Source organism: Desmodus rotundus, chromosome 1 (assembly GCF_022682495.2).
Source record: "Desmodus rotundus isolate HL8 chromosome 1, HLdesRot8A.1, whole genome shotgun sequence".
In the NCBI taxonomy this organism is placed as follows: Eukaryota; Metazoa; Chordata; class Mammalia; order Chiroptera; family Phyllostomidae; genus Desmodus; species Desmodus rotundus.
This window is the reverse complement of record NC_071387.1, coordinates 168,844,154-168,863,370: the sequence shown is the minus strand read 5'-3', so window position 1 is coordinate 168,863,370 and position 19,217 is coordinate 168,844,154. Positions and strand designations below refer to the sequence as shown.

The 19,217-nt window shown below is 45.8% G+C and overlaps 1 protein-coding gene and 1 non-coding gene across 2 annotated transcripts in view; one reads left to right on the top strand and one right to left on the bottom strand.

Moving 5' to 3' along the window:
* Window positions 1–19,217, bottom strand: part of MRPS27 (mitochondrial ribosomal protein S27) — an 81,774-nt gene continuing 62,557 nt past the window's right edge. Inside the window, exons 6-11 of the mRNA XM_024578545.3 lie at window positions 16,301–16,379; window positions 11,843–11,958; window positions 8,016–8,118; window positions 5,802–5,944; window positions 3,686–3,856; window positions 1–1,238 (exon numbers count right to left, since the gene is read on the bottom strand). Of these exons, the coding sequence (XP_024434313.2) occupies window positions 999–1,238; window positions 3,686–3,856; window positions 5,802–5,944; window positions 8,016–8,118; window positions 11,843–11,958; window positions 16,301–16,379 (852 nt within the window). The 3' untranslated portion in view covers window positions 1–998. The remainder of the gene's footprint in view (window positions 1,239–3,685; window positions 3,857–5,801; window positions 5,945–8,015; window positions 8,119–11,842; window positions 11,959–16,300; window positions 16,380–19,217) is intronic.
* LOC112321232 (U6 spliceosomal RNA) lies at window positions 15,042–15,144 on the top strand. The gene has a single exon (XR_002976510.2). It is a non-coding gene; the product is annotated as a U6 spliceosomal RNA (small nuclear RNA).

The following is a 19,217-nucleotide window of genomic DNA, read 5'->3' as shown; positions in this document are numbered from 1 at the left end:
AACATCTTAGAATATTTATTTCCACAGGTTTCTGATGAAAGAACAGATCCTGAATAAAATTACACCCTGTGCTTAAAGGCAAAATTACACAGCAAGCAAGAGCTATCCCCAACCCCTTTCACTACGAAACTTCAGGAACTTCCCGCCTCCTGAGACTTGTAATTACCCGTGGCTCCCATGCACTGCAAGCCCCAATCTTCTCTCTCCCCTGCTTCTCTGCCTGAAACGTGTTTACATGTTGTGTGTATGCGTGCACGTACAGGAGGCCCAACTGACCTACTTCATGAAGCAGCTGAGATGATGTGCTGGAAAAGTTACCCCAACACGATGGAGAAACTACCAGCCAAGGAAGCTGGCTTTCTCCTCTAAAGTCCTTACAACATTCCAAAAATGCCACTACAGGTCCCTGAAACCTGAAAGCCAGTGGGTCTTGTGTTTGCACCTGTACTGCGCTTCTCCCAGTTTGAGTCTGGTGGTAAGACACAGGGGAAGGAGATGTGGGGACGAGTGGACACTCACAGCCTGCTCAGGCTGAGTGCTTGCCCCAGAGAGAAGGGGGACAAGGTCAGACCCAGGATGTGCAGCTTGCCTTGGCTGAAGGGAGAGAGATGATTCAAAAGCCTGTGCTTGAGACCTGATACTTAAACCATGGCCTCTCCGCCACCATCACTAGGCCTCAGGAACCTTCAACGTTCAAAATTGGCCCCTGTCCCTCAGGAACTCCACCGTGAGCCTCAAGAGCTCCTTTTAAGGTATTCAGCTGGTGGCTTCAATCTGAGCACTAGCCACGTTCACAGTTCTGCCACCCTTGGAACTACATGGACAGGCAGGGACAGGGCCAGCATATACAGGACATGACGGCTTTCACAGCACACATGGTCTGCTTTAAGGAAAGGAGAAGGCGGACGGAGGAGCTGAGGCAGCCATCACGGTGACGAGGAGTCCCCTGATGGGGGCTAGTGAAGTCCCCGTGGCGGGCTGGGGCCTATGGGGCCCTGTCAGGCAGACGCCTTTGCTGCTCTCCGCGCCTGGTGCTCCTGCTTCGCCCTCTCCCTCTGCTCCCGCTCCCTCTGGATCAGGTAGAGCCACTCCTGATGCCACTGCTGCAGCTTTTGCTCATAGGTGGTGATATCCTCTGCTTCACAGGCAGGGAGCTGTTCTTTGACGAGCTGGGTGGTCAGAGTCAGAAGGCTTTCTGGCTCAACTTTGCCCAGCGCCTGAAGTTGAGAATGTAAGGCCTGTTGGAAACAAAGACACAGAAAAAGAGAAGGAGGTGTGTGTGGGGGGGGAGAATGGGGGCAGATGGAAGAAGACTACAGAGGAAAAGAGATTACATCGCTTGCAAAATCTCCACATATTCCGCTTGTAGGAAAAGGCACTTTGCTGGGAACCTGTCAGGCTGCCTCTCATCCAAGCCCTGTTAGCTTTGGCCCTTTTTGTTTCCAGCCTAGCAGGTCTGCTAGGATGCACTACATGTGATTTCCCCCCCTTCACTTGCAAACGGTAAATGGAACTCCATATGCTGTGATTCCCTCTAGTTTCCTGTTTTAAATCACAAAGACAACATAAGTATAACAAATCGCATTTCCACTGAGTTGCACAGAACCAAGCAGCAAACCCCAAGAACAAAGAACTCGGAGATGCAAACAAAATGGTAGAAGCAGATGAAAAACTGGAAGCACATCCCCATCTTTTCCTTCAGAATAACTGAGATAAGTGTTTGCCTGACGCGTGTTCAGCAGATGGAAACCATTTCAAGGGCCCCTCGCTAATGGCTTGCTGAACAGCTCCCGCGAGCTCTCGCACCGCTATGGGCTTCCACCTGCTGTGCTCGCAGAAGGTCAGCCTTTGCGAACTGACTGCTGACAGCTCCATCTGAAATGGCAGCTTGGTTTGCTCGGACTGTGTTCCCGGAGAAGTGAAGTAGGAAAAACACTAAGCTACTTAAGTGCCTTGAGATGGAGATCATCAGAGAGAGCCACTTACGGCCTGGCCGGCTACGGCTTACACCACACCCCCACGTCCCACAGACAAATGCAGCTCCCTGGCACAGGTGGTGGGGACTGCGCTCATGGGGAGCGGAATGAGGCAGGCTCATGGGCTTCCAGGAGGGGCCAGAGGTGCAGTGTGACGGGTCTGTCATCAAAATGGGCCCCAGACAAATAACCTGAGACTAACAGATATCAGGCAACAGAAAGAAAAGGAAATGTAAACTGATGATCACCATCCACGTGGTCTGAGGCCGAGGAGATGGCTTGTGACATCGGAATAAGGGCACAACTCTGAGCCAGAAAACTGGTTCAAATCTAAGGGCTGGTTTCTCTCAGCCCTGGTGTCGTGTGCCGTGGACGAGTGGAATTGGCCACGTGAGCTACGTGAGGACAGGTGAAATGCGGCGGAGTCTCCCGCACAGCTGGCAGTCAATAAAGATTTGCCTCTTGTCTTTTCTTGATTTAAAAAAAGTGCTTTGGAAGAGTGAGGGCTAAGAATTTAATGCAGGTGCAGATTTCCCTCCTCTGAGATTAAATACGTAAGAAACGAGAAAGAGGCGGTAATTTTAGGAAAGGTGTGACAACCTCAGTCAACATGAATATGGGAAATGATAATTTTCTGCTTTTTATTTAGCTTTTCTAAATTTGCAATATTATGCAAAGTTAAGAGGAAAGAACAGGAATGTAGTTTGTTCTACTGCTAATCCTCTGTGAGCCTTGGGGGCATCGATTAAACTTTCCCTCTCCGTTTTCACATTATAGAAGAGGGAGGTTGAGTGATGACCTTACAGAAAGAAGTACTGGGAGAAACAGCTGCTAGAAGTGCAGTAGAATCCCCCTTCGGCTGGGGTCGGGGCAGGGAATGGGGGGCAATAGGTTTCCCAAAGCTGATTCAGTATAATTACAGAGAAGATTTGAAGGTAAAATATACTGACAAAATTTACACTCTGTCCCCAAGTGTTATAATCGGTCAGCTGGCATGGATCAGAATTGTTTTCTGCTTCATACAAAGAATTCTCCTCAGGCAGCACTACTTTCTCTCAAGAGGCCAAGGGTTTAAACCTTGAACGTGACTCCTCTTCCCTGATGAGCACAGAGTCCTTTGGGGTGTACATTTGCAAGCTACCAAAGGCACCTTCAGAGCCAGGGCTGTTTTGAAAAGAAACAGTGGAAGCTTGTCTCCATCTTCTGTGTGATGCAAGAGAGCACTTCTCATGGCCCTAGTGCACAACTCCGAGCCGCCAGGATGGGCAAAGGCAGGCGCCCGCACCGCACCTCCGCCACTCTCGACGTGGCTTTGCATTTCTACCCGCATTTCTGGGCTGTCAAGCACGCTCAGTGCAAGATGCGGAAATGGCCAGATCCTTTCCACCCAGGGTTGGAGTCAGGTGGCTGCTAGAAGCAGGCAAGCTGTTACCCACCTATCAGGCACATGTCAGGGATGAGGCAGTAATGACATGCTGCCTCAGGGAACAAAACTGTGGTCCATTAGCTCAAGTACAAAAAAGGATGTAGAAATTCCATTTGTTTCTTTTAAGACCACTTTCTGTGTGAAGCAATAAAAGTGCAATTTTCGATCAGTCTTCAATGCCTTTGTGTGTGACATTAATGCATGAGAGCACTGCTTGTCAATCACTAGGGCAGAGCTGCATGTTTAATGCTCAGCCGAGAGGGACTCCGTTCCTGCGACTCACCTGAAAGCGTTCCAGGTACCGGGGAAGCTTGGACTGTTCCGTTTCCTCCACGTCCAACTGCTCTATCAGCTCCTGGGAGCCCCAGCGGTCCTCTCCTTTGTGGGGCTGCTCCTCTGGAGCCCCGGGGGCCGGGGCAGTCAGAGCCCTCAGGACTCTGTCCAGCACGTCGAGCTGTGGGGCACAAAGGGGGCAGGGCCTCATCAGCCAGTGGCCCTGGAAGCCCATCGTGAAGAGGGGCTGGAGAAGGGAGAGGAAGGGAATCTGGGATCTAAAAGTCGTGAGAAGAGTTCTCTTATCAAATTATAGGAAATGGAAATGGTTATATAATTTCACATTAGAAACACCCTGTTGGATGGCATGAAAAACTTAGTATGAAACAAACAATACAAATAAGCCAGCTCAGAATTGTTTGTATTTAAGTCAGTACAATGGCATTTGGTTTTACTTTTAATCAACCAGGTAGGACTCCAGGAATTATGCTTGATGGGCAAAAAGAATCCCCCCCACCCAACACCTCCATGCCTTTCTTCCTCAATTGGTGTGGAACTGGGAGGGGGAAAGAAAAACCCGTACAGACCGCAACCAACAAACCGCAACCAACAAAGGGCCATTGTGAATGCACCCGGAGGCCTCTGAGTCTAGGCCAGGGCCTCCTTCAGAGGAAGATCCTAGCTCTCGGGTCCGTAAATTAGGGACCAGAGCAATCCACATACACTGCTGGCAAAGACCCAGGAGGCACACATGAAAACCACTTTAACGAGGTGACTTCTGCAACTGAGAAAGTAAGCAAATTACAAAACAGAGGGTTTCTTTTTGTTTCGACCCCTCTGCCTCACCACTTCCACCTAGAGGCACACCTCGTGCAGCAGGGAGGGACTAAGCCTCAGAGATGGGACGGAAACAACCGCATGGCCAGCATTAGCACCTGCTTCAACATGGATTAATTCTGTCCTTGTCACAACAGAACAAAAATCCAGAAGTACCTGGAGGCCTTTTAATGCCACTCATACATCACGCCCAAAGTCGGCACATGCCCCACTCTTGCCGACATCCGAATCACATTCGTATTAAGTCAGAACACAAAGCATGCAAATCTAGCTCAGATTGGAAGGAGTATTTCCCTGGCAAAGTGTTTATGCATAATTTTGTTTTCAATCACTAGTACCGACTATAGCAGGGCTAAGTAGGAATATATATTTAGAAATGCTTAGTCATAAATGCCTGGCAAAAAACGTAATGATTCACTAGAAATTAGTATAAGGAGGCCCTCTAGGAACCAGACCTGCACATCTCTCGACTGGAATGAGAGCCAAGCCATCAGGGTCAAGACAAAACAAAGCAGCGGCTCAAAGCTAACTTTCACGCCCTAGTAACAAAACCACCAAGGTGCTTCCAGTCTTCTCCGACTACACAGGCTGCTTGGACAGGAGCGGACCCTTCGGCTTCCTAGGGCCTGTAAGTGTCATGTGGCTCTAAGATGCTACATTTCTGGTAGCCTGAGCTAAGTCTGGTGACTTCATAGTGTCAAGAGTCCTAGGTGACCAAGAGAGATGAGCCCTGGGGCTGAAGGACAGGTTCCTAGTCCAGGCAAAGTGAATTCCTGAGAACTTTGAAAGGAACCTGTGACCCAGACCTCAACACCGTGCTCCCAGCATGGGAAGGTTTAATGGAAGGAAAGGAAGGCTGTCCTGTCTCTGGTCCCCAGACTCTTTTCTTGAGGGTTTGAGAAAAATGACCGTGTGGTCTCCCAGGACTCTAAGGGAACAGAAAGGCCAAAAAATCTTAAGTGCAGTCTTAGCCTCTCCTAGCCGCCCCTGCAGTCTTACTGGGGAGAAGGCAGTATTTATCAGTCAGGGAGGGGGGGTTTGAATTTCAGGGGAGGGGAAGACTTCTAGACAGTGAGCTATAAAATCAACAATAATCTTATTTTCTAGGACATTTTGTCAGTAACATTGAGAAGGTTTGTCATTTTTCATTCCCTTTCAATTGGATAAGTACATGATTCTACAGAGATTTTTTAAAAAGTAGAGGATGGGGGAAACAAAACAAATCTAAAACCTGACGTAGGAGAAACAGGAGATGGCTAAACGCCACTGAATCGGGACCGAAGACGTACCGCTTCTCTGCACAGCTTTCCGTCTTCCGGGCAGGAGGCCGCCTTCTCCATCACCTGAAGAGCTCTGTCAAGGTAGCCCGGTCGCCACAGCAGAGGCATGTCGTGGTACACAGCCCGCAGCCCGCGCTGCAGCTCCACCTTCCCTGTGGCCGAGAGGAGCAATGGAGGGGGCTCAGCCTCGCCTTCCCACAGCGTCTGCGGCTGAGGACTCCCAGGCCCGCGTTCGTTTGCACCCAGCAGCCCTCGGACAGGGAGGGATCACTCACCTCCATCCCAAGGGCCCCATCCCACCCAGCAACCTGGTGGCATTTCGGATGGATGACGGAAACGTGGTAAAATCCACTGCACGTGTGTTTTACTACACACTTTTATAAACTTGTTTTTCCTCTTTTCCGCCTGCACTGGCGGGGATCATCAGGAGGATGTCTGGAGCACAGGGCTGAGGGAAGCTGAGAGAGGTTGATACATCTGCCTCTAAGCTGGAGATAATACCCTTGTGAAGTGAGTCAAACAATGAAAATACTATTTTTGTTTTAAGAACAAAATTTTCCTCAGCAAAGCAGATTCCACAGCTTCTCTACAGTGAAAGTCTTGTCAACACTGGACAACTGGCCCTGGCAGGAAATGAACGTGTGACATTTTTCAAAATGCTCCAAAACATCCCACTGACTGTCAGTGTGAAAAAAAGAAAACACACTCCTTTTATTCTTCTTTCCTTGACTTGAGCTCTGTCAACCTTCAAGCACGAAGTCCTCATCACCCTTTGCCTCTCAGGACAGGAGTGTTTCTCCTGGTGCCTCAAACCATCAGCCCTGGAACTCAAGACGTGGCCGCCGGACGGCAGGGTCCTCTGGTGGGGGAGGGGCTGTCTCTACCGCTGTGGCGCAGAAGCCCTCTCTGTGCTAATGAGCAAGGTCACCTTGAGCTGCCAGGTCTTAAATCCACCTTCACTCATCTTTCCTGGGGAGGAGGATTTGGAAGAGCTATAGCAGGGCATAAATAGACAAAGCTTATCAGGTGACAGCTAATTTTAGACCTTTAAGGTGCTTGGGGCAAGACTGCAGCCACATTCTGGGAAGCCGCTTCCGTCTGGGTTGAGTGGGGCTGCCCAGCAGGTGATGCAAAGGGAGAGAAGAGCTTCTTGAGGTGACTGACGGCTGCCAGGCCCGACGCACGGGGCCTCTGCTCAGAAACAAGAGTAACTAAGTGCATTTCCTTAGCCAGACAACTTCCTGCAGTATAATAGTCCTGAATGCTAATCTGGAGGCAAAACACGTAATAAATCCATACTGAAAGTAGATGGCAAATAAGGAGAAAACGATTTTTAAACTAAAAGTGCTGGACTCTTTCGTTAGTCTGATGGTCAGTCTGGTGAGCTCTGAGATTCCTCTCTGAGTCAGTTTATATCACAGTCAGTACGAATCAACTTCCATGCAGCCAAACTGCTATAACTTTGACGATTTTCAAGAAACGAAGGTAAGCAGAGCAATGTCTAATCGAGAGAAGGTGCCATCTCAAATGCCTGTCACTTGAGACAGAGAATGAGAGAGTGATGAAGTGATGAGCATTTAATAAACCTCTGGAAAACGGCACACTGAACATTGAATGTTACTTGCCCAGAGTCCACACAACCAGGTTCTGAGGCCACAGCTCAGAAGGCTGCGTCCTGCTGACCTGCCTGATCACAGGGCACTAATGTTAAGCTACCGCCGCCGCATGGCACAGCCACACGGAACCAACGAGTCCCTCTCGCCTTTCCCCAAGTGCTACCAGTTGTGCGGGGTTTCTCCTCCCTCACCTGAAAACAAGGCCCAGGAGAGAACCTCCACCCTAACTCTTAATTTCTCCCTGGACTTCAGATCTAGAGAGAGAGAAAGATGTTTGTTGATACTGGCAAAGATTCTACTGGCTTGTTCTCCCAAAAGAGGGCCAGAACTGCCCTTTCTCTACCCCTTCCTCACACCGGCTGCATGATCTACAGACACCAGCTCTGGTTCTCCATGTGCAAGTCAGGGGCAGGTCTGGGACCCTCTTTAATTCCTCATGCCACAACTGTAAAGCTGTCAAAGTCTGTTTTTTTGTGTGTGCCTAAAAATGAAAGCTGTATAGGGATTTCACTAGCAGATTTAAATCCAACTCTGATTTTATTACGAAGTGATAAATACAATAGTTCTACCCGTGAAAAACAAAACTGGTGAGGATCACTTTGCTTACCAAGAAGGGCATAGCCGTACAACTGAGAGCTCAGCCCCACCGAGTTCTTCTGCTTCAGGCCCGGGAGCAGCAGGGACGCACCGAAGTCCCTCTCCTCTTCCCACTGCAACAGAAGGTGCCAGGTCACGGTCCAGACACGCAACGGATGCTCAGTGCAAAAGTGTGATTTTCACTTACCCGGAAGAAAAAGAACTCATTATAGCAGTTAAGTTAAAAAAGAAAAATAATAAAGCCATAGATAGATATATTATAATCCCAATTTTGTAAGTAAAAGGTATTTATGTTTAGTGAAAAATACAGAAAGGAAGTACCCTTAATGTTAACAGAATTCTGGGTAGTAAAATTATGAGTAATTTTGGTTTTCCTTTTTGTACTTTTCTTTATTTTCCAAAAATCTGACAATGAATAAGAGCTCCTTTTACAATCAGGAAAGTAAAACAAAACAAGCACAAAGAGTATGCTCTGGACCAACACTGCCTCGAGACAATCAGAACCTGACCCACTGCTGGCCGTGTCCACTCACGTGGCTATGACACCGCGGAGCAGGCTTTTCAATTCTAAACAATTCGGCAATGACACGAGTCCTACTTGACAGTGTTAAAATAAATACCACTATTAGGTTGCTTTTAGATAGATTTGTGCCTCTCAAAAATAAATTAGGTGATCAGAAACACTTAGTGATCATTTCTTTCCACCCAGGGTGCAAAATTACACTTCAATAAAACTGGAGCCTTTTGAGACAAGAGAAAAATGGGGCAAACCCATAAGCATGGATCAGCTTGCTGCAGAACAGTGACGGCAGGGACTGGGGATGGAGACACACTGGGAAAGCAGGGCCCAGAGGAGAGCCTTGGCAACTCCCCAGACATGAGAGCTGTGATCCTCTCGGTGCTCTGTGAGTCCGCCCGGGCCTGAGCCCTGGCTCTGGCTTGGAAATACAGCACACAAAGCTCAGGCTGCCCTGCACTGACCAGTCTCTGCACCCAGAGGTCAGGGAAGAAGCGGAGAGTGAATGCGGTCTGCAGGCTACAACTGCAGCCCGGTGTAAGTGAGGCACCCGGGTGGTAATGGGCACCCAAACCTTTTCACTGGGGATGGCCTTTGTGGGAGGAAAGGGTCATTTTTGAAGGTCTGAAAAAAGCAAAGACCTTGGGAGGAAAACAAAACCTCCCCAGGCACTTCTGCAGCACAGATCCGTGAAACTGCTGGTAATTAAGGAGCAGGTCATTCCACTTGCAAAAGCAAATCACTCTAAGGCTTGACTTTCTCCTGCATAAACTGCATGAAAAGGGGCCTGGTGAATAACAAATAAGGAGCCTTCCAAACATTTTTTCTTTTCTTCAAGGGAAAAAATGAATGATTTATAGCATCAGAACGCAACAGGACTAACAGCCAAGTAAGCGGTACCCTTTCTGTGCTAGGAGCCCAGCAGGGCGGTGATGGTGACAGGAATGGTGACACTCCCAAAGGACTTTGAAAAAGATGAAAACAAACTAACAAACATGAATGAATGTCTCAGAGGGTTTTTCCACCCCAATGGTCTGGGAATAAATGCAACCACTGCTAAAATACTAGGTCTGTTCTAAGCCGCTAGCTTCTGCTGTAGGTACGGACTAAGCCAGGTGCTATTTCACCAATGTCCTCCTGTAGGTTTTCCCATTTTATGCTTCTGCCTCTCACATTGATACAAAGCAAAGTGCCTCATTTCCCCTCTTCCCCCTGCTCCACTCCACCTCACAGCTAGAAATCTCAAAAGACTTGCTTATTCTAACTCACTCCACAATCCTCTCCACAATCTGCTCCAATTTGGTTTCCTGCCCCTTATTCTATGGAAACAAAGGTTACAATTTAGTGCCTTCCTGTTGCTAGATTTAATGAATTGTTCAAAAGTCCTCACTTACTCAGAAGCAGGCTATACTGTAGACCACTCTCTTCCTGTGGATTCTGTGGCCCCACATCCCGAATTCTCCTTTTGCTCTTTGGCTGTTTGCAGACACTCACATGTGCATGTGTACATTTGATAAGCACTCCAAATTTTCCCATTAAGATCCTCATTTCCCTTGTGCAATCTCTTGACTGTCTCAAAATGCAAACTCTTCAGAGCCAAATTAATGATTTTCCCCATAAAACCTCTTCTTTTTCCAGACTTCCCTTTGCGAACACATGGAAACCCTTCTGTCCAGATATAATACACAAGTCAGAAACTGAGGAGATAAGATTTGACCCCTGCTTCCCTGGCTCTGCATCTAGTTCATCATCATGTTATTTGCCCCCCAAATATGTTCATCGGCTACTCTGCAACTCCCCCCACGCCCGGGTCCCCGAATGACCACCACCCATTGCGCACACAGCCATGGTCATCTCCCAAGTACTCGGACCACAGTCTCGCCAGCCCGCTCTGATCTGTGATGCCCATTATAGCCAGAGGCATCTTTCAAAACACAAATCTGATCATGTTACCCCCTCTGCTTAAAACTTTTCAGTGGTTTTCCACTCTTTTTAGGATGAAGACAAAATGGCTAACTTAGCGTGCTCGACATTTTCCACCCTTATCCCCCCTGACGGCCATCCTACCTTCTCTCGGTTGCAGCTACACTGATTATCTTTCTCTCTTTTTCCAGCCCCTTTCTGCTCACCAAGCTCTTTCTGCCACAGGGCTTTCGCACATGTCATTTCCTCTTTTTGGATTTTCTTCCCCTCTTCAGTCAGTTAATTCCTATTTGTCCTTCAAATATTAACCCAGGAACCATTTTCTTAAGAAAGCCTTTCCTAACCTAAGTTGAAAACACAAACAAAAATTCCCTATAACATAGGCTTTTCACGGACAACATCTTTGTATTGCTCATCATAGTCGTAATTTTGTATCTGCGTGTCCCATTGTTTTTAACGCCTCTATTCCTCTTAGACCATAGGCAGGAAAGGTTCGCTCGCCTCTGGGAGCGTGTATGGAACGTCAGTGGTGCTTAGTACAGATTTAGTGAGACCACCAATGCGGTGTTTGCATAGGCTATGACCCTCACCTTAGGAAAGCAAAGCACACCATAAATTCTTTAGAATGCAGGCTGGACTAGATGACATTTTCAGTTCCTACCCAAACTGGAACGTTTTTAATGTCATACTGAATGAGGGGCAGATATAGCACCAGACTTCCTCCATGAAGTGGCTTCAGGCTATTAACTGACATCTCTGTGCCCCAGGCTTCTTGTCTGTATAGAGTTGTGAGAATTAAACGCACTAATAAATTTAAAATACCAAGAACACAGCCTGGCATAAAGCAAACGCTCTTTCAGTAATAGTTATTGTTGTTATCACTGTTGTTATTCTTAGGACAGCGATAAATAATGACTAAGTACCTAACCTAAGGGATAACACCAAAACCCGGTATTCTGGATTGACCCGGAGTAACCTTAGGAAAACACTGATATAAAGTGAGTAATTGGTATTTAATACCTAAGGCTGAGGTCTAAGTCAGCACCCAATCGCTTGTTTGATACGCCACGTCCAGCTCTCACCATCAGTTACCCGTTTCTGAATGTCCGAGGAAGGCTGGAACTAGCTCAAGTTTCAAAATGTGCACAAGCACATTGACTTGAGATTCTCGCGAGTGGAGGAACGTCCAGGTCCACTCTGTTAGAGGCCAGCAACTACAGCGTACAGAGTGGACACTCATTCCTGGGTGGCCATGGCCCTGGGGCCGCACATCGGACAGCTCCGTCCAGATTCTGACAGCCGGAGCTTCCTCTGGCCACCTCATCCCTACTGAGCAGCCACGACTTGCTTTTCTTTTTCCTCCGGCTCTCGGGACTGCCTCAGGGTGGATCACTTACAGTGAAGTCCGCCTTCTTTGCCAGGCAATGGTGTAAAACATGGAGGGAGAGGAGTTGGGTGGAAGGCACTTCAAAGGCTTCTTGCATCATGACCTCAAAAACCACGGATAAAGCATCTGGCAGGGAGATCAAAGTACACATGAGAACAAATTAGCTGCAGGTAACATCACCGTATCTGTGTTTAACTATAAACACTCATAAAAATTGGGGGTGGTGGAAAAATAAGCAGAATTAAGAAGTAAAAAAATGTGGTCTCTGGTCCTTTTCTTCCCACACCTGTGGTTTCTGCTGTACACACGCGTATTTACTACACCAGGTGCTGCCGCACCACTGCCCTCAGGGGCACTGAGTAAACCACTTACAGTCTCCCAGTGTCCTCTTCCCAATGATACAGTATCTTTGTCCCATCTACTTCAAAAGACTGTGGGACAGTCCAACAAGATAACACATATGAAAATGCCTCATAAACTGAGAAGCAAACTGAAGGCATCATGTCTATCAGCTGGAGGAGCTAAGACACACAGAAAAAAAGGCAGATATACAGGGTTCGCCATAAATAGTGCCCCTTTTTTATTACAAAATCTCTTATTACAAAGTCATAAGCATGTAACTCTGTAACATAATAATATCACACTCAAGCACACCGTATGACATTTTAGGTGAAATGTTCAAATTAAAACAAATTATTACACCCAAATTATTACCCTACCAACCACACTCAAGCAGGCCTTCCTTCTGCCAGACCCTGCATTCTCCAGGTTACCCTGACAGGCAGAGCAGGGCTGGGCTGACTGCACCTTTCTGTGTTCTGGTACTTTCTTGTTGGGGCAAAAGAGGGCAAATGCTAGAGGCAATCCTAAATCCTAGGTGTTATTTCAAAGATAAAAAAACTAATGAACACAACAAAGACAATCGAGCTCAGTTTAAAAGACCTGAACGAAGGGAAAAGAAAATGCTTATTCATAAATTATAAGCACCTGGGTATAATACACAACATACTCGTTTCCACAGGAACACTGGTCATCGGGGATCAGACCTCGAGCAATCTTTAGTTTCCCTCACTACTCCACAAAATAAACAGAAGCCAAGAAAATCAAGTTCAAAGAATTTCCTTTGTTCTTTCTTTTTTAAAAATCCTCATTCAAGGATATGCGTGTTGACTTTTTAGAGAGAGGGAGAGAGAGAGGGAGAGAAGCAGCGATGTGAGAGAGAAATATTGATGGGTTGCCTCATGTAAATGCCCCGACTGGGGACTGAACCAGCAACCTAGATGTGAGCCCTAACCAGGAATCGAACCTGCAAACTTTCAGTCTATGTGACAATGCTCCATCCAACTGGTCCACACTGCCCAGGGTCAATTTCCTTCACTTAATATTTGTTGTTACACATCCCCTAAAGCAAGGGACATAAAGGAAAGAATAAACAAATGGGACCTCATCAAAATAAAAAGCTTCTGCATGGCTAAAGAAAACAGCACCAAATTACAAAGAGTACCAACAGTATGGGAAAACATATTTGCCAATGATACCTCAGACAAGGGCCTGATCTCCAAAATATATAAAGAACTCACTCGACTCCACTCCAGGAAGACAAACAACCCAATTAAAAAATGGGCAAAGGACTTGAACAGACACTTCTCCAAGGAAGACATACAGAGGGCCCAGAGACATATGAAAAGATGCTCAGCATCACTAGCCATCAGAGAGATGCAAATTAAAACCACAATGAGGTATCATCTCACACCAGTCAGAATGGCCAACATAAACAAATCCACAAACAAATGTTGGAGAGGATGTGGAGAAAAGGGAACCCTTGTGCACTGTTGGTGGGAATGCAGACTGGTGAGGCCACTGTGGAAAACAATATGGAATTTCCTCAGAAAACTAAAAATGGAACTGCCCTTTGACCCAGTAATTCCGCTGCTGGGATTATACCCTAAGAACACTGAAACACCAATCCAAAAGAATCTGTGCACCCCAATGTTCATAGCAGCACAATTTACAATAGCCAAGTACTGGAAGCAACCGAAGTGCCCATCAGCAAACGAGTGGATCCAAAAACTATGGTATATTTACACAATGGAATTCTACGCAGCAGAGAGAAAGAAGGAGCTTATACCCTTTGCAACAGCATGGATGAAACTGGAGAGCATTATGCTAAGTGAAATAAGCCAGGAAGTGAGGGACAAGTACCATATGATCTCACCTTTAACTGGAACATAATCAATAGAAGAAAAAAGCAAACAAAATATAACCAGAGACATTGAAGTTAAGAACAATCTAACAATAGCCAGGGCGGGGGTGGGGGGTGGGGGCGGGGATAGTGGGAAGAGGGTATTACAGGAACTACTATAAAGGACACATGGACAAAACCAAGGGGGAGGGTGGAGAGGGGGGAGGGAGGTGGGTTCACCTGGGGTGGGGTAGAGGGATGGGGAGAAAAGGCATACAACTGTAATTGCATAACAATAAAAAAAAAAAAAAAAGAAAGAAAATGTCAGGTAAAATTAAAAATTTAAGACCCCCTAAACATTTTTTAGCTTGTATCTTAAAATTACTCCTAATATGAAATATCTTAATCATATCAGTGGTCTTTAAAATGACAAGGTATATTTCAGTGATCTGTACTGTGATCAATTATATGTGTATTTTTCCTATTACTATTTGAATTAAAATCAAACTACTACTTGGTAAAAAAAAAAAAAAAAAAATATTTGTTGTTACAGAATGTTGGTCTAAAATGTGGTGCCTGCATGTAACAGGTACAAATATTTTTGACTGAGTTGTTGTGTTAACCAATTTTCGCTCACACTCATAATTACAAGAGTTAGCAGTGATTTGATATTCAGAGAATAAATTATGAAAATTAGATTATGTGAAAGCAAATTATCTTTCAATTGAATTCAGGAAGTGCATGTTTAAAACCGAGTAAGAATGGACAACAAGGGATAGTCAACATTTCGAAAATAATATGCAGCAAATATCCCTTGGTAGTCAGCAACTGTAAGCCTGTGAGAGAGAAGATAAAGCGGAGATCCAGAGAGAAGGAAAGAGCGGGGTGCCCACACTAAGGGCAGAAGTGGCCAATCCCAGCCTAATCACTGAGTGCTGATGCAGGGGAAAAGGCCGAGGGTGCTGGCATGCAGGGATGGAACCCCAAGACAGGATCCCAGATGGCAAGGACACGTAAGGGACCACCAGGGCTCACTTCAGCAGCACATACACTACAACTGGAACGGTACAGAGATTGGCATGGCCCCTGCGCACGGTGACGTGCAAATCTGTGAAGCATTCCATGTTTTTAACTAAACAAAATAGAGGCAAGCAATATACCAGATGCAGAGTGCAAAACATTTGTTTTAAGGATGCTCAAGGGACTTAGGGAAAGGATGAATGAACTCAGTGAGAACTACACCGAAGAGATAGTAGGCATAAAAAAGGACACTGAAACCATAAAAAAGAAAAAAACAAACCAGTCAGAAATGAAGAGGACAATATCTGAAATGAGTAAACACATTAGAAGGAATCAACAGCAGACTAGATGAAGCAGAAGATCGAATCAGCGATTTGGAAGACAAGGTAACAGAAAACACCCAATGGGAGTTCCTAAGTGACCCCAGTCCACATTCACGGTCCTGAGGAAGTAGCTACCCTAACACAGGTGTGGCTCCCTCAGGGCTCCTGGGGACCAACCTGGCCTGGGCGAAACAGTGGACGTGGAAAGCCAGTGTGTGTCTTCATACAATGGCAAGGCCTCCTCTTTCCTGTCTGACTGTCTGCACAGCTGCAAGCACAAGTGTGCTCCACTGCATGCACTCCCGGTCCCCTGGAGACTGGCAGGGTCCCCCCCGGCTGCTCTGTAGGGTCAGCTGCAATCACCATCTTTCCCTGGCCTCCCTTATTGCAGCTGAGGTTAAGAGCCACTTTAAATTAATTTCACAGAGTTGGAGGATCTGGGGGTTAAGAGATCTCAGAGATCACGGATCCACTTATTTACAGATGAACTAACAAAATTCTAGGGAGAAAAAATGACTTTCCTTCATAGTGAGGGTACTGCTCTTTCCAGGAGAAGTCAACTGATTTTATGGTTTTGTATTTTACATAATACAACAACTCTGATTTAAATAAAATAAAGGTAGCAAATGGTGCCAAAAAAGGGGGGCAAGCTAATAACAGCATTACTATTATCTTAACTAGCCATGGAAGCTCAGGCAGGGTTTTTTTGCTTAACTAAATTCACTGTCCTTTGCCTAGAGAGAGATGAACAAATAAACTTGAGGAACTCAGAGGAAAACACCCGGACATAATTTTCCTCTCTGGCCAAGTGGCATGGTAAATCAACTATTTCTGAGTGATGTAAAGACAAGTCATTAAGAAATGTAACAGGGAAAGTGACCACATTTACTTCTCTCTGGGAGCTGAAACCCCATTATAAATGGACCTGGGTTTGGTTTCTTACCTTTGTAATTGTCTTTCTTTATGAAATAATCCATCAGTAAGTTGAATGTAAAGTTATCTGGAAAAATTCCATATTGGACCTGCAATGAAAATGGAAATAAAAGGAAAATAAGAGAAAAATATCCACTTTGATTTATAATGTATGCCTATGTACTACTCAGGACAAAACTCGCCACCATTAGCTTTACAGTCTTTGCCTATCACTCTCCAGCATCTGCGACCGCGAAGCAGGCGCTTGACCCGTAAGTTCTGGTCACTGGAACTGCTGGTCGGGGGGGGGATGTTGTGAGGAGGTGTCTGACATAAGACTATTGGTATATGAAACATAAAACTCAATTCTAACATGTCATAGCTCAAGAAATAAATCAATACCCCCCCCAATACTCCATGGGTTCAGAGATTCTTTTTGTAATCTAGGGTACGAATATCAGTGTAAAAAAATGGACTCCCATTTTAAAAAGTCAAGGCAATAGATTCTCCCCAAAAGCTTCCTAAAGAAACACATCCCTGCCACTACCTTGACGTTAGCTCATTGACATGTTTCACACTTCTAACATCCAGAAATCTAAGATAACAAATTTGTGTCATTTTAAAGAAAAGGACTCCCGTAAGAAAGCACACATTATCTTCCTATGCAGCATTTTTTGGTCCTCAGACAGCGTGTTCCTCAACTCTACTGAGATTTGATTGGCATATAACATTGTGCAAGTTTAAGGCATGTAACATGATGGTTTATACGTGTTATGTGGAGAAGTGATTGCCATAATAAGGTGGGCTGGCGCCTCCGTCACACACGTTACATAGCAGAGGAGTGCTAACTACAGTCCCCATGTCGTCCACCAGGCCCTCCAAACTCACTCATCTTACAACGGGATGTTTGTGCCCTCTGCCCACCACCTCCCGTTTCCCGCACCCCCAGCCCTGGCACCCACCATTCTACACTTCGCTTTTGAGTTTGTTTTTTTAGATTCTACATATAAGTGATATCATAGGGTATCTGTCTTTCTCTGATCGACTTATTTCATTTAGCATAACGCTCTTAAATTTTGTCCAAGTTGTAACAAATGGCAGGATCTCCTTTTTTATAGCTTCCTAATATTCCACTGTGTATACAGACGCACCTTTTAAGAAAATCCATTCGTTAGTTAATAGATACTTAGGTTGTTTCCATGTCTTGGCTTTGCAAACAATGCTGCAATGAACATGGGTATGCAGGTATTTCTGATATGGTGATTTCACTTCCTTTGGATATATATCCAGAAGTGGGAATGGACAGCTGGATCAAATCATAGTTTTATTTTTAAGTTCCTGAGGCATCTCCATTTAGTGCACAAGGCTCCCCTTTTTGCCACATCCATGCCAGCACCCCTTTTTGTCTCTTTGGTTTTTAAAGACCCAAGAAACATGCCAATAAAATATTACTAATCAATCTCCTCAGATGTCCTCTTTGTTCACAAGCAGCTGAATATCCGAGAACCCAGATTTCTACAAACGTGGACTGTTTAGCATCTGCACCAGGATTTTCTAGGCACCCACTTAACAGGGCAGATTCTTAAGCCACAGACTTACAGAATCAAGATGTCTAGGAATGAGGCACAGAACCCTGGATTTTAGTGAGCTGCCCATCTGATTTTCATTTGGTCAAGGGTGACTAATAATGATCTAAATTGTGGTTATATTTTTGTTTTAAATTCTTACGTCTGTAGGCTTACACACCATGCTCCATACCGCCCCATTCTTTCCCCACCAACCACCAGAATTGCCTGAGGACATTTTTCACACTATACCATCCTCTTGTATCCCCTTGAGACATCCAGATGGTCCTAACCAGCGCCCCCATCCCCACCCCAGTAGTGAGTCACTGCTGAGCTGAGTCACTGCTGCTGGTAGGCTGGATGGGATGCCTCAGGTGTGCTGGAATGGAAAAATGTCTGTAAGCCGTTATTTGAAAGGTTGGAGCTCATGGGTGGCATCTGCATTTCTCAAAACCATCATCCAAATCAGCATTAATTGTAGGGGCAGGGTGAACATAAAATGTTTTAGAATGATACATCATTAAAGCTGGAAGGAGCCTTAGAGATCAACCAGCCAGTGTTTCGCAGCTCGGGCTGCAAATCAGAAGGCACATGGGAGCCTTAAAAGGATACCAATGAGGGGACGTACAGCAGAACACAAGAGGATTTCAAATGTAGAAAAACTACGCTGATGTTGTGATAGTAGATACATGTCGTACCCTTGCCCAAACCCATAGAACGTACGGCACCAAGAACGGCCCTAACGTAAACTGTGGACTTTGGGTGGTCACCGTGTGTCAATGCAGGTCATCAACGGTAACAAACGCACTGCTCTGGTGGGGGATGTGGATACTGGGGGAGGCTGTGCAGGTGTGGGGCCAGGGAGCAGACAAGACATCTCTGTACCTTCTCAATTTTGCTGTGAACCTAAAACTGCTCTAAAAAATTCTATTAAAAAAAAAACACATTTAAAAACCCATTAAAAATACTAATGCCCGGGCGTCAGAAAGATCCATTAAGTGAAAATCTTGGGGGTGCATCATACATTTTAAAGGCTGCTTTTGTCCTCCTAGTGGGCAGCAGGGTTGGAAACCACTGACTTAGTGCCACTCCCATGACTCAGAGTTGACAGAACTAAGACCTAGAAGGGTAAACTGTTTGCCCGAAGTTACAGTTCACTAGTGAAACTTACGGGGCTACAGCCTGGGTTTTGGGCTCCTTGCCCAGTGTGCTTTCCACAGAAGAGCAGGAATAGCAGGAAGTGAGACAGACTTTCCTGCCTTTCCAGACCCTTCTTGCTTTGTTTTCACAGGCATCTTCTTTTTTTAGTATAATCTGTGTCATCACACTGAAGAGAGCAGGATTCAATCTGTTCTTCCCCTGGGCCTAATATTAGATTTATCA